General features: G+C 37.3%; 1 protein-coding gene across 1 annotated transcript; it reads left to right on the top strand.

The window, feature by feature from the left end:
- Positions 1–590: 590 nt before the first annotated feature.
- On the top strand, positions 591–2552 carry LOC101986719 (olfactory receptor 1537-like). Its single transcript, XM_005347499.2, has 2 exons — positions 591–1531; positions 2480–2552. The coding sequence occupies exons 1-2, from the start codon at positions 591–593 to the stop codon at positions 2550–2552; spliced, it is 1014 nt and encodes a 337-aa protein (XP_005347556.2).
- The last annotated feature ends 11893 nt before the right edge of the window (positions 2553–14445 follow it).

The following is a 14445-nucleotide window of genomic DNA, read 5'->3' as shown; positions in this document are numbered from 1 at the left end:
AAAGAGCCAAGCAGTGACTAAAAGAATACAGTGTCCGTGTAATTATTTCGGGTAAAGCTAGCCTTGCAGGCAGCGGGGTGCGGCTGGGGTGCTGGGGCCCCGCCGCTCCTATTACTACAGATGTAGGCTAGAATCTTCCTGGTAAGTGCACCTCAGTGCTACACACATTAATAGAAATGGGCCAGGCAGTGTTTAAATGAATACAGTTTGTGTGTTGTTATTTCGGGGCATAAGCTAGCTAGGCGGCTGGGAGCAGGGTGGCAGGAATGCAACCCGCAGCTCCCTCAACAGAAATATTTATATGTAGATAGTGTATACATGAAAAGCTTAATAAAGTCACTCTGACAACATTATATATACACATACCCCCACATGTACACACACACACACACACACACACACACACACACACACACACACGTTATTTGGGGTAGCATTTCTTTGTGCAAGCTTGTCTCTTTACAACTAGCTCTGTTGAATAGGCTGGCCTTGAACTCACAGTTTGCCTGCTTCTCCCTCCCTAGTGCTGGTTAAAGACTTAAGCTACCACTACATGGCTCAATCAAATCTTTTACTCTTTCAGGATCTGAATGACGAATATGGCAGCAGGGAACCATTGCACAGTGACTGAGTTCTACTTGGCTGGACTCTCAGAGAAACCAGAACTCCAAATGCCCCTCTTCCTCCTCTTCACTGGAATCTATGTGTTCACGGTAGCAGGGAATCTGGGCATGATCACACTGATTGTGTTCAGTTCCCATCTGCACAACCCCATGTACTATTTCCTCAGCAGTCTGTCCTTCATTGACTTCTGTCAGTCCACTGTGGTTACTCCTAAAATGCTGATGAGCTTTTTGGCAGAGAAGAACCTCATCTCCTATTGTGGGTGCATGATTCAGCTCTATTTCTTTATCATTTTTGGTATTGCAGAGTGTCACACACTAGGTGTAATGGCATATGACCGCTATGTGGCCATCTGTAACCCCTTGCTTTACAATGTAACCATGTCCTATCAAATTAGCAGTGGCCTGATTTCAGGAGTGTATGTTTTTAGTGTGTTCAGTGCTTCAGTTCTCACATGCTTTGCATTAAAGACTCGGTTCCATGAGTCAGGTGTTATCAACCACTATTTCTGTGATCTTTCTCCCCTCTTGAAGCTTGCATGCTCTAATACCTATATCAGTGAATTGTTGATTCTAGTTTTTGGTACAGTGAACATCTTTGTCCCTATTCTCACAATTATTACATCCTATATCTCCATCATTACCAGCATCATGCATATCCGTTCCACTGAGGGCAGGTCCAAAGCCTTCAGCACCTGTAGCTCCCACATCTCTGCTGTTGCTGTCTTCTATGTTTCTGCTGCATTTGTGTACTTACAGCCATCATCAGTCAGCTCCATGGACCAAGGGAAAGTGTCATCCGTGTTTTATACTACTGTTGTTCCCATGCTGAACCCATTGATTTACAGTCTGAGGAATAAGGATGTCAGTGTTGCCTTGAAGAAAATATTTCAAAGAAAAATTTTCATGTTTCAGAAGTAATGTGAAGATAATTTATTAAAGTTATCCACATATACATAGTTTGAATTGATATAATTTATTTTATTATAGTTGCAAGAATTATTACTCATTTGCTAAAATACTTTGGTTATTTTTATAAATATAAATTTCAATTTTTTTATGCACATATCTTTTTTCATAGGATAAATAATGTAAACCAATATTAAGGATGACATGAATTCATATGCCCGTAATGTTTAATACATTATGCTCTATATGATTTTGCTTTTGATAAAAATTACTTTAAAATTATTAAACTACATTCTCAATTACAATAAACCTGATACTTTTTATTTTTTTTATAATTCATTTTTGTGATCTTTATGTGTAAGTGCTGTAATTACATCATTTGCCCCATCTCCCTCTAAGCACTCCTGAGCTCCCCCTGCTCTCTGTCCAATGAATGGCATCCTTTCCTTGAATTCATGTGTGTGTGTGTGTGTGTGTGTGTTAATTCATATATATGAGGAGGATTGTCAACAAGAATACGGTTGACTGAGTTTTCTGTTCTGCCTGATTATCACAGTTGTTAAGTCTCAGAGAAATCACACAGAGGCCTACATTAATTATAAACTGACTGGCCCATTAGCTAAGGCTTCTTATTAAATCTTAAAACTTATACTAGCCCATTATTCTAGGATATGTTAGCCACATGGCTTGGTACCTTTTTTCAGTGAGGCAATCACATCTTTCTTCTTCTGTGGCGAACTTACAACTGCAGAAGAATGGGCTTCCTCCTTCCCAGAATTCTCCTGTTCTCATTGACCTGCCTCTACTTCCTTTCTTGTTGTTCCATCTATACTCCCTGACTGTCTACTGGCCAATCAATGTTTATTTAAAATTTGATTGACAGGTTACAAACCAATGTCCCACAGCAGAAGACTGATTCTGTTCTTAGTAATAATGAATTGATATAGCTCTTCATCTAATGTTAAAATCCCCCAAGATTTTCCACCTTCTATATTGGTGTGCCAAGTATACAAATTTTGACTCTTGTTTGGCAAACTATATTGATGAGAATCATGGTGCCATTTTCCTCTTAGATGTACAAAACACAATCTTACCACATTTTTCCTTGTCCTCTGACTCTTAGAACTTAGAGCATTCTTTCTTTTTCCTCCTAATGTTCCCTGAGTCTTAGGTGGAGGGTTTGTATTCTAGATGCATCCACTGTGTCTCTTTTCTCCAGTATCAGTCGTTCCTTCTATTATACAAGCTATGGATTTCTGAAATGGTCTTCATCTGCTGTAGGAAGAGTTATACTTACCTGGGGGTGAGACAATCAGTACTAAGTATGCAGTTAGAGATGATACTAGTTTAGGAAAATGTCACTATTAGATTCTTCTCTGTTCCATGACCTTATCAGAAACTCATAGTTGACTGTCTTTATATAACCAGGCATGAAGTTTCTCCCTGTTGAGTGGACCTTAAGTGCAATTTCATAGATATTGATTGCTATCATGATGTCACTGCCACTATTGGACCTTTAGGGACAGCTTGCCTTGCTGGTTATTATTGTGGTTCCTAGGTGTCACAGCTAGGTTGAATTGTAATGGTTTTACTCCTTTGGCAGCATGGCAGTTATGTAACATTTTTCCATACTATGAAAGCTATTTCTATTTGGAGTAAAATTCTAGGCCCAATTCAGCTCTATCCCTCCAAGTCCTGTGTCAGAATCCTGTGTGTCTTCAGCAATAGAGATTTACCTTAAAAGAAGATGAGGCCCCACTACAACTCCACATGGTTGAGATGACATAGTGATGCTGACAGTGCTACTATAAGATTGGTTTTTGCATAACAGCTGCTGAAATGGCACACTTTCTCATGGAGTTCTGGCAAATAAGAACTTTGGAAAAAACCCTCTGGACTGCTCAGAAATCATTTGCAACTATACTAGACAGTAATCTTGAAACTTAACCATCATTTTACTTTTACAGGATTCCATAAATAGAACATTATCCCCTATTAATGGGAAGCAATTCCAGAGGACAACACCCCCTCTTCCAAAAAAGTTTGTCCTCAGGGTTGGGAACACCATTTAGGGGTTGTTGATTATTACTTTTATCAGGTAGAGGCTTGTGTTGGAAACTATGTTTGTTCAAAAAAGGGGGGTAATAATAGAGGGTAATAGAGTGAATACTTGTCAGGTATTATTTATGGATACTTTACATTAGTATAGCTTTATATATTGATACAAGTTAAAATATATTTGTTATCTCTGTTTATAATATTTGTACACCTATGCAAAGTTTTTCTGTCAGATTGTATACATGCATGTTTCTACCTCTGCTTAGGACATTTTGTATATTGATACAACTTTTAGGATACATTTTCTTATTGTATTATATATTAGTTTTACCTCTGAACAAGATACGTATACATTGTCTACATTTTGAGGTCATTGTCCTCATTTGTTGCACATTTGTTTACAGATTATTTAATATTCTGACAAGAAGTCTTAGTCTATAAGATATACAGGTATTAAATATTATAGGTCAATAGTTGATCATGTTTGTTATTCATGTAGTCAAATTGATTAGGTTCTTTAGATACATAGAGATTATATTATGCCTAGATAGGTAATCTTCAACCACTTCAAGTATCTGTAGAATATGGCATTTAAATAGCGTAGATTTCTGTTGACATGGGGCATGATTGTTCCTGACAGCACCAATATATTCCTGAGAGAATGCTGAGAACAGAAGGCACTCCACTTGGAGTTTATTTTTTTTTCTTGACACAATTGGTCATTGGGCAAGGAACTGCCCATGTCTCAACCACTGACAAAGTACATGATATCCAGAATGGTTAAGCAAGGTAAAGGACTGCCAAACTTTCCCAAGACAGGGTAAGATGGTTCTGAAAATTTTTCTGCCTCTGAAAATTGTCTGTCAGTTATGCTAGGTGTTAGTCAAAGTTGGTTGCTTCCATGTTGCAAATGAGACTATGGGTGATTGCTCAGGTAGCTAATTGTCTCTGTCATATTCTGCTCACTTTGGAAGCTGCTTGATTGCACTTCCTGTTTAATCAAGTAATATTAACTCCCTCCTCAGGCCTTTGATGGGGTTGAACATTAGACAATTGTAGTTATATTCCTTTTACGATTTAGCTAAGCTTATTTCTTTTGCAAGATTTAGACTCTTTGGAACAGGATGCTATTAAAACATTTGCCATGTGTTCCTTGCTTAATATTGCTTATGTTGTTTGTAATTTTATACATGATACCTGTTCATATTGTATATAGTTTTGTATTGGCTTTGGATTGCTCTTGTTTAGATAAAAGGAGGAGATGATGGAGAAACCTTGTTGGCCAATTATCTTTAAGAAGTGGGTCTTAGTTAAGGCATGGTTTTCTGGGACCCAGAGAGAAAAACATGTGCATAGCCCAGTGCTAGTTTTCTCTCTCTCTCTCTCTCTCTCTCTCTCTCTCTCTCTCTCTCTCTGTGTGTGTGTGTGTGTGTGTGTGTGTGTGTGTGATTCCCACAGGACATCGCTGATATTGGACTTCTTATTCCTGTTTTGTAACTTTTACCCTTAAAATAAATAAAAATATAATTGTTTTATCCTTTAAGCTAGTCTGGTTATTTCCCATATCAAACTAGTTAAAACAGGTGTCATTATCTATATCCTAACCTATAACACCAGAAGACCCCTGCTCTACCAGACGCAATGCCAGTAGCAGATACCCCAAGGAAGAGCAGCTCACACCATGTCAACAATGCTCTGAAGGCTGCCCAGCATTCCCAAAATATCCCTCAATCTCCTTGTCACCATATTTTTGCCCACAATTCTGGCAGAAGACCCCTGCTTTTCCACAGGCCATGCAGGTACCTAGAACTTCAGAGGCTCATCTGGTAACCATAACACTAAATTCCCCTTATTTCCCAGAGGTCTCATGAGTACACAGAATCCCAGAACCTTAGAGTCAACCCTTGCATCACAAACCCCTGAGGGTATGCAGATTGGCCAAGCCACAGCAGAGGTTCCCTAGTGGACTAGAGGACTTGTCAGTCACCAGAACTACAGACCACGGAGGCCAGGAGACTAGTGAAGAACCAGAAACAAAGGCTAAATAACACCCTTCCAACGAAGGTGTACTCAGGAATCAGCATCTAAAACTGTAGGGCCAACCCCAGACCATGCAACAAACAGTGTTATAGGGCACTTCAAAAGCTTGCCTCACAATGAGGAAAGCCATTCAGCACTTCTACAGAGCAACTCCAGGTAGCACAGGATTGGACTGCAGTTTCTTCACTTATACAGTTCTAACTCCCGAGATGGGTGTCCAAGCACTGCCAACAGGTGTCTATGAACTTTTGCCCAAGGGAATTGTTGGGCTGATGTTAGGAAGAAGCAGTACAACCATGCTAGGAATAATTGTAGCTCCTGGAATAATAGATGCTGATTGCAAAGGGGATATTAAGGTGATGGTATAGTCTCCAGAAGAATTTCAGTTATTAATCCAGAGCAAAGATTAGCACAGTTAATTTTACTCCAACAAGTCCAGAAAAATAATGCTTATAAAAATGGAAAAAGAAGGGAAGTAGGTCTTGACTCATCAGATGTTCATTGGCTCTGAGCCATTGGATCACAGAGGCCAGAATTAATTTTATTTATTAATGGAAAGTGTTTTAGGCCTGCTTGACACAGAAGCAGACATGTCTGTAATTGTGGCCAGTCAATAGTCCTTCCATGTGGCCTATTCTGGAGAAAATTACTCAATTCTAGGGAATTGGACAGACTCAGAGTCTCTAGCAAAGCAATGATGAACTAAATTGGAGAGATAAGAAGGATACAGTGGGATATTCATAGCTTATATTGTTCTGCATCTTCCAGTAAATCTTTGGGGCCAAAATATGAGTGAAGTGAAGGTTTATCTATATAGTCCCAATTAGTTAATTTCAAATCAAATGCTCCAACAAGAATTCTTGCCCAAGAACTGATCCTATCAGGCCTAGCAAGAGACTTCCCAAAGCATGATGGAAACATTTTTAGGAGAGGTCACTGCATTCTACGCAGACCCCACTATTTGGAAAAGTGAAGAGCCTGTGTGGGTTGATCAGTGGCCTCCAACTCAAGAAAAGATACAAGCCATGCAGCAGTTAGTTCAAAGCCACATAGACCCTTCCAATTTAACTTGGAATTCTCCTACATTTATAATTAAGAAAAAATGATGTAAATGGAAATTGTTACACGATCTTACACAAATTAACAGATCATACAAATCATGGGTGCTTTGGAAACAGGATTTCCTTCTTATTCCTAGATACCTTTAAGGTAATTGTGTATTTGAATGATTGTTTTTATACCATTTCTCTTGCTTTTGGGGATAGTAAAAGGGATGCATTCAGTGTACCATTGGTGAATTTTAGAAGTCTATGGTCAGGTATCATTGGAAAATTTTACCCCAAGGGAGGACAAATAGTTCAACTATGTGTCAAAAATTTCTGACTCTAGCAATTCAACCTACTAGGAAACTGTAAGATCACATTTTTATGATTCATGATATGGATGATATTTTGTTATCTTGTAAGAATGGAGACATACTTTTAGCTGTCTGTGGGCACTTGTAAATATCTCTACAAGCTACAAGACGGTTCATAGCAACAGGAAAATTTTAAAGACAACATCCCTTTCAATATTGGGGACATGTATTGTATCCAAAGGAGGTTAAACCACAGAAAATAGAAATTAGAAAGTACCAGTTGAAGACTTTGAATGATTTTCAGAAATTATTATGGGATATACAATGATTGAGACCATATTTTAAAATGGCCACAGGAAATCTGAAGCCCTTATGCAACATTTTAAAGGAGATTGTGATCCTACATCTCCCAGGGAATTAACTGATAAAGCTAGACAAGTTATTGATCAAGTGGAGCAGGCCATTCAACATCAACATCAACAAGTTCAATATGTAGATTATGAGATGCCCTGGGTAGGTTATATCCTGCCTACAAAATATACACCGATAATGGTCATTTGGTAGAATGGACCATTATTATGGATTAATCTTCCAATATTTCCCATGAAAGTATTGAACCCATATTATAAAGCAAAAAATTAGAATGGAGTCTTGCTGATAAGTCAGTAAAAAGCCTGCCTAAATAGGAATTACATAAACTAAATAAGAGTTAAATTAATTACAAAAAATTAGAATGGAGTCTTGCTGATAAGTCAGGAAAAAACCTGCCTAAATAGGAATTACATATACTAAATAAGAGTTAATTTACCTGTTTCAAAATAGTAATTCATGGCCTATAGCATTTGCAAATTTTGCAGGAAAATTGATAGCCATTATCTTTAAGGATAAGTTATTATAATTTTCTCAGACATACACATTGATATTTTTAAAAATAGTGGTACCACAACATATAACACAGGATGCTCTAGTATTTACAGATGAATTCTATAATGGAAAGGCAGCTTGTTATTAATTAAAAAGAATTTGCTGTGCAAACCACACCTGTTTCAAGTCAACTAGGAGAGTTTGATAAGGGATACCCTTCTGTATGCTGTGAATATGTCTTATTACCATTGGTTAATAAAGAGGCTGATTTGTCCAATAGCCTGACAGAATAGTCAGGCAGGAAGTCCAAACAAAGATGAAGGGAAAAAGAAGGCAAAGTCAGGGAGATACCATGTAGCTGCCATAATGGTAAGATGTCAGAATATCACTGGTAATTCATAGCCATGTGGAAATACACAGATTAGTTAAAAAAAAAAAGGTTAATTTAAGTTGTAAGAGCTAGTTAATAATAGCCTGAGCTAATAGGCCATACAGTTTGTGAGTAATATTATTTTCTGTTTGATTACTCAGGACTGGGTGGCCAGGAAATGAAAGCGCTCTCTCCATTTACAATCGTGAAGAGCTGTTGCTGCAGCTTTCCAAATTTTAAATAATTAAGCCTTTAATTTGTATTCTGATAGCCATTAAATATTTATAGCTTTACAAGTTATAGAAACATTGCATTATAAATATACTGCCAATCTGGCAGTAAAGGTTTTATTCCAGCAGATTCAAAAGGAACTCTATTTAAGAAAATACCCTTGTTTTATTGGCCATATTCGAGCTCATTCTGGACTTCCCGGTCCATTACTTGCATGTAATGTTCTTGCAGATCAATATACTAGGCTAACTGGATTTATTCAAGCTGAGCTAGCTAGACAATCACATGACATTCATCATCAGAACAGTAGGAGTTTAAGAAATCAGTTTCCTTTAACTAAAGAAGCTGCTAGACAGATTGTCAGGCAGTGCTCAATCTGTCCACTGTTTTTTATAGTACCTCACGGGGCAGTTAAACCTAGAGGCCTAGTGTCTAATCCATAATGGCAGATGAATGTAACACATATACCTGAATTCAGAAAATTAAAATATGTGCACGTGGCAGTAGATACATTTTTAGGATTCATGATGGCTATTTCTCAGTCAGGAGAGGCTAAAAAACATGTAATTGCTCATTGCTAAAATGTTTCCCTCAAAGCAGAGTACTAAAACCTTGCAAACCAATAGTTGATTGGGACACACCAGTAAAGCTTTAAAGATATTCTGTCATCAGATGTGTGTTAAACATAAGACTGGAATTCCTTATAATCCTCAAGGACAAGAAATTGTGGAACATACTCATGGTGCCTTGAAAACACAACAACAAAAAATAAAAAGGGGGGGGGTTATATTCCCAGTGACCACATAATATATTAAATCATGCACTCTTTAGTTTAAATTTTTAAAGTATGGATGCAGCAGAAAATTATGTAGCTAACAGATTTTGGTATCCTACCACTGGATCAATTTTTCCATGTAAAGTGGAAGGATCCTTGCATGGGATAATGTAGGGGGATGAAGCCATGTGTGTGTTTATCTAGAATGGACCTCAGTGGCTGCTGGATGATTGGTGTAGATGATAGAAGAGCCTCCTAACAATGCAGAGGGAGAATATGAAGGATGATGGAGGGAAGAATTGGGCATATGTTTCTAATCCTTTGATATTACATCCGGTTTTGAGAGAAGGAGCATGGACCATTGTAGTGTTAATAACTCCTTGCCGTGGTGGAGGTATGTTACTGAAACTCCACAAAGGTTCAGCATCTCAGAATATTCTTGAGTGGTCGGGGAATCAAGGAGATATCAGAGTGGCTTCTGGCCAAGCAGAAAAAGGAATAATGACAGGACTCTGGCATATTGGTCCAGGAACACATAAATTGTGGATTTGGAAGCTTGCAGCTGCTGTGGGAGAAGTTGAGTCACCTGGACTGGCAAAGGGAAAGATTTAATCTGTCATGGTTTACCAGTTGTGTTGACAAAATACCTATGGGTACCCAGGTAATGGTTTTTCAATGGCCTCTTTTTGTTATGCCGCTGACACTGCAGCAGATATTTTGAGTGTATCAGGTCCGTGAAATGTAGATAAGGGACTTAAAGTCTTAGATGAAATGAAAGGGGCTTTGAGTAGGTCAAAAAGAATGATAGGTGGGGACTGCATATGTTAAGAATGACTTGACAAAAAATGTTACTGTTGCTCTGGTTACTAAGGTATAGAGCTGAAGCTTGAACAAAAGATAGAGGCTTTGTATGATGAAATATTTAGGGTATGAGATACAAGGTTTAAAGATCAGATCACATTTAGAATGTCATGTGGAATTTCAGTGGGTATGTGTAAAGATTAAGTTGTATTTGTGAGACATGTGGACATAATGAAAATATATCCTGGATTTGGTTCAATAACATAATTTCAGGTGCTGTTTAACAAGTCAGTAGCTTCTGACACTTCTTTAAGATTTCTGTGGGGCAATGAGACCTTGAGCAGCTAGCATGTTAAGGAGGAATGGAAGACTATGTAAAAATGCCTTCCACAGTTCAAGCATCCGCATTCTAGAGCTCTAAGAAACATTTTAATCAATTCTTTGTCATGAACCTCCCACTGCCCTGTGAGTGTTGGGTTAGATTTTCATAACCAGAGAAATGGACTGTCTCAGTCATCAAAGCAGATGACACAGTTCCACACTTCTTAGCTTTAAAGTGTTGCTTACATGGTCAAAAATGGACATAGAGAAAAGAAGTTCAAATATGAAAGCCTCTAAACAGGATCCAATGGGTTTTACAAAACAATGTGCATCGGCTTAAAAAAAGAAGAAAATAGGTATAGGCAGTTGAAGACAGAATAAATAGTTTAAAAAATTAAAATAAAGTCTGTAATAAGATAATAAATGTAATATAAAAGAAAAAAGATATAAAAAAGATGGGAAATAGTCATGGACTCAAGATCCTCTATGTTATTTTGTTGGTTTTGAATTTGATGGCTGGTGGGCAAGAGACAGCTGCTAAAATATTGAGGTTAAAAGAGAGCTGATCCAGCGTACCAGCCTGAATATTTTAAAAATGCCTTAGCATTAAAACAAACATCAAATTATATTTATCCAATAGTGCTTAAAACATGCGTTACTTTGCAGAAGCAGTTTTGCTTTTCTTTCCACAGAAATCAAGAAACTATGGATTCATTCCAGGTTAAGGTGGACCAGATTTGATCAAGGGAGACCTCCTGAAACTTGTCAGGTGCTATCCATCAGCAAAGGCTATAGCTCAGCTTCCCAGGATTTGGACATCTCCAAGTTTCTCAAGGACAGTAAAGATACTTTGTCCACAGACAGCAGGAAGCAGGTTGGAGGAAAAGAAACTATTTATAATTAATATTATGTCTCAGAGTGGTTATTCGGAAAACGGTTTGTGGGAGAGAAACATGCAGTTATAGCTTTTAAGTTCATTTTTTGGCTTATTTTCTTTTTTTTAAATATGAAACAGCAAATTTTAATGAAGGGATATCTTTCAACACCAGTTTGGCTTATTTTCATAGCAAGTATATAGATTTAAATGAGGAGTTAAATGGTTCTCTTGTTCATTATTTTATTGTGAAGTATTCAATTTGTTCATCATTATTTAGAACTTGCTCAAGGATCTCCTGTGTATAGTGTTGTTACTTTACAAATGTAAAACATTTTCTAGCAACAAAGAAGTGTTATAAATAAGACATAAAAAATTCTAGAAATGCTCTATAAGGGGTGCTAGAAAGGATTGCATGAGGTAGGAAATGGGTACCAATACACATAATTCTTAATGCAAAGTCACAAGTAAATAAATGCTTGTGTGATTATGTCTTTGCATATCACCTCTTTCCAGGACTACACAATTTCTGACTGGTTAGATAGCAAAGAGAACAACAGAGGATAGGTGATACCTGTAAATATTTGAATTTGGTTTCAAAAGTCATTGAGTGATAGGAAAATGGATGCTCAAATTTTTCTTGTTCAAATTTTTCTTCTGTGTAATAATTTTTTTAATATATAGTTTCCAGAAAAGAATGGAATAAGTAAAACAAACCACAATGGCTGAGGTCGTCCTTGGGTTAAGAGAGAAGTCAGAGCTACAGGTGCCTCTGTTCCTCATCTTTCTAGGAGTCTATTTATCTAAAGTTAAGGGAAACCTGGGCATGATCATTTTGATTCTGGTTAGTGCACATCTGTGCATTATTTACTCAGCAGTCTGTCCTTTATTGACTGTTGTCAGTTAACTGTAATTACTCCCAATATGTTGGTGAATCTTGTGACAGAGAGAAATGTCTTTTCCTACCCAGAATTCATAGCTCAGTTCTACTTCTTATGTTCTTTTGCTGTTGAAGGATGTCACATGCTGGCTGTAATGACATATGACTGCTATGTGGCTATCTCTAAATCTTTGCTTTAAACGAATTATATCTTATGTCTGTTTGTGGATGATAGCTGGAGTATATGATATGGGCCTACTCAGTGCCTCAGGTCACAGTGTCTTCCGGCCCAGACTCCTTTTCTGTAAGGTTAATATGATAAACCGTTACTTCTCTGATCTTGTCCTACTACTGGAGCTTTCTTGCTCTAATGTATTTATCACTTAGGTACTAGCACTGTCTTCTGTGGATTTAGCATTGTTCTACCAGCTATGACCATTCTTCGTTCTTGCATCTTCCTCATTCAGTCCACTGGGGCAGATCCGAGACCTCCAGTACATGCAGTCCCCACGTTTTGTCTGCTGCTGTCTTCTTTGATTCTACATTTTTCTTATACCTTCACCTTCAGTCAGCTCCCTGGGTCAAAGAAATTGTCGTCTGTGTTTTATACCATTGTTGTGCCTCTGGTGAATCTCATGACATGCAGATTAAGAAATACAGTTGTCAAAGTTGCCCTAAAAGTTAATACAAAAGATAACTTTCCACTAAACAAATAATAGTGTTCATTAGCAATAGCACATAACTTCTGGGATTTGCTGGAGGATATACTCCATGACCACTAAATATGGGACTATTGTTAGTATATGATTGTTTGAAAGAAATGTACCAAATATAAAAATGGATTCTCACCTTCATATCCATGGAGAAGTGTTAATCTCGTTTAGAACCAGTTTTCATTCAAGATAACAATCTGGACCACCTGATGAATATTCTTAAAACTTTTTTGTGGTTGCTTAAATTTGCATATATGAACCCTGCTCTGCCTAGGCAAGTGACACTAAAGCACATACATTAAGTTGGGAATAAATAAATTTCTTTAATATTCCTTGGTTATCTCAGTGTTGTGTAGACGGCCTTCTTGATCAATTGGCAAATGATTCGAATGGGCAGGAAAGAAACCTCTGTCAACAGTGAGTCACAGAGTAAACCCTTTTGTCTATATGTCTTTTCTTGTAAGTGTTCCGTGTAGAGTCATTGGTCTGGTTCATACTTCTTTTGAATGAAGAGTTAGAGTGATTTTCTTTTGTTCATTTCTGAGTTTCAGACTCAGAAGCCATATTCTTTCACTGTAACATCTCTTTGCATCATACACATGGGAAAAAATTGGACTGAAGAATTGTTTTCTGGCTAATGATAAGTCCCACTCACAAAATTATGATTAATTTTCAATGGAAAACTAGGTTATAGACAAGGAGACTACCAACTTTGAAATGTTCTTGTTTTTCTTTGCTCATTTAAAGTTTTATATTATTGAAAGGAAGAATGCCATGTTTTATTCCATATGTTTGCTATGGTTTTATCTAATTAGATGTTAAGAAAAAGCTTCACATACATGGCTATAGCCCAGGCTGATCTTCTGAGGTTCTCTTTTTCCGGATAACTCTAGGTATATGTCAAATCATTACCCGACGTCATTTTTGAGAGTCTCTAACAAAGTGAGTTCTTGGCTTTACTCTTTTGGCTTTAGAAACAACACTTAGATCAAAAAAGAGCCACAAATTAAATTACATTATCACCTAAGCATAGATTCAGGATATAAGAAAAGTAATTGAAAAACAGGTCTGAAAAATCAAGTCATTTGCTAAAGTGTTTTATACAAGCACCAGGACCAAAGTTGGATCTCAAAAATAATTTTTAAAAATAGAGGTTACTGGGTAGCTGCTACCATTGAGTTAAAACATACAGCTAGCCACATGGTCAATTTGGTTTTCTTTTCCCTTACAGTTTTAATCTTATGTAATGTATTTAAACCCTTATTTAAATAAAACTTGTTTTGAGAAAAAAAATAGAGATGGTGACAGGCAATTGCAAGTACATCACTGGGAGATAGAGACAAGTATATTAAATACATTGTCCCAGACTAGCGTACTTGGCTAATACCAAGCCAGTGAGAGACCTTGCATCAGAGAAAATGGACAGCCTAAGGAACACTAGAATTTTCCTTTGCCCTTCAAATGTTTATGCATACATATGGACAAAAAACTTCAATATAGAGTAACCTTGTCTGATGTGATCATTAACTTCCTCTGAAAAAGCTGCCGGCAGCCCTCTGAAGTCTGGCTATAGAACACAGGGTGAGCTAGACAGATACTGTGCAGGGTATTTACAGACTGCTTCTTTAC

The sequence above is a fragment of the Microtus ochrogaster genome, chromosome 5, assembly GCF_000317375.1.
Source record: "Microtus ochrogaster isolate Prairie Vole_2 chromosome 5, MicOch1.0, whole genome shotgun sequence".
NCBI lineage: Eukaryota > Metazoa > Chordata > Mammalia > Rodentia > Cricetidae > Microtus > Microtus ochrogaster.
This window is presented reverse-complemented; position numbering and strand designations above follow the sequence as displayed.

Bases quoted from the DNA above. Each gene is read 5' to 3' on its own strand.
- LOC101986719 (XM_005347499.2), top strand. From the start codon at position 591: ATGACGAATATGGCAGCAGGGAACCATTGCACAGTGACTGAGTTCTAC. The intron at 1,532-2,479 runs GTTTCAGAAGTA...GAATTGATATAG, and splicing joins TTTCAAAGAAAAATTTTCAT to CTCTTCATCTAATGTTAAAA.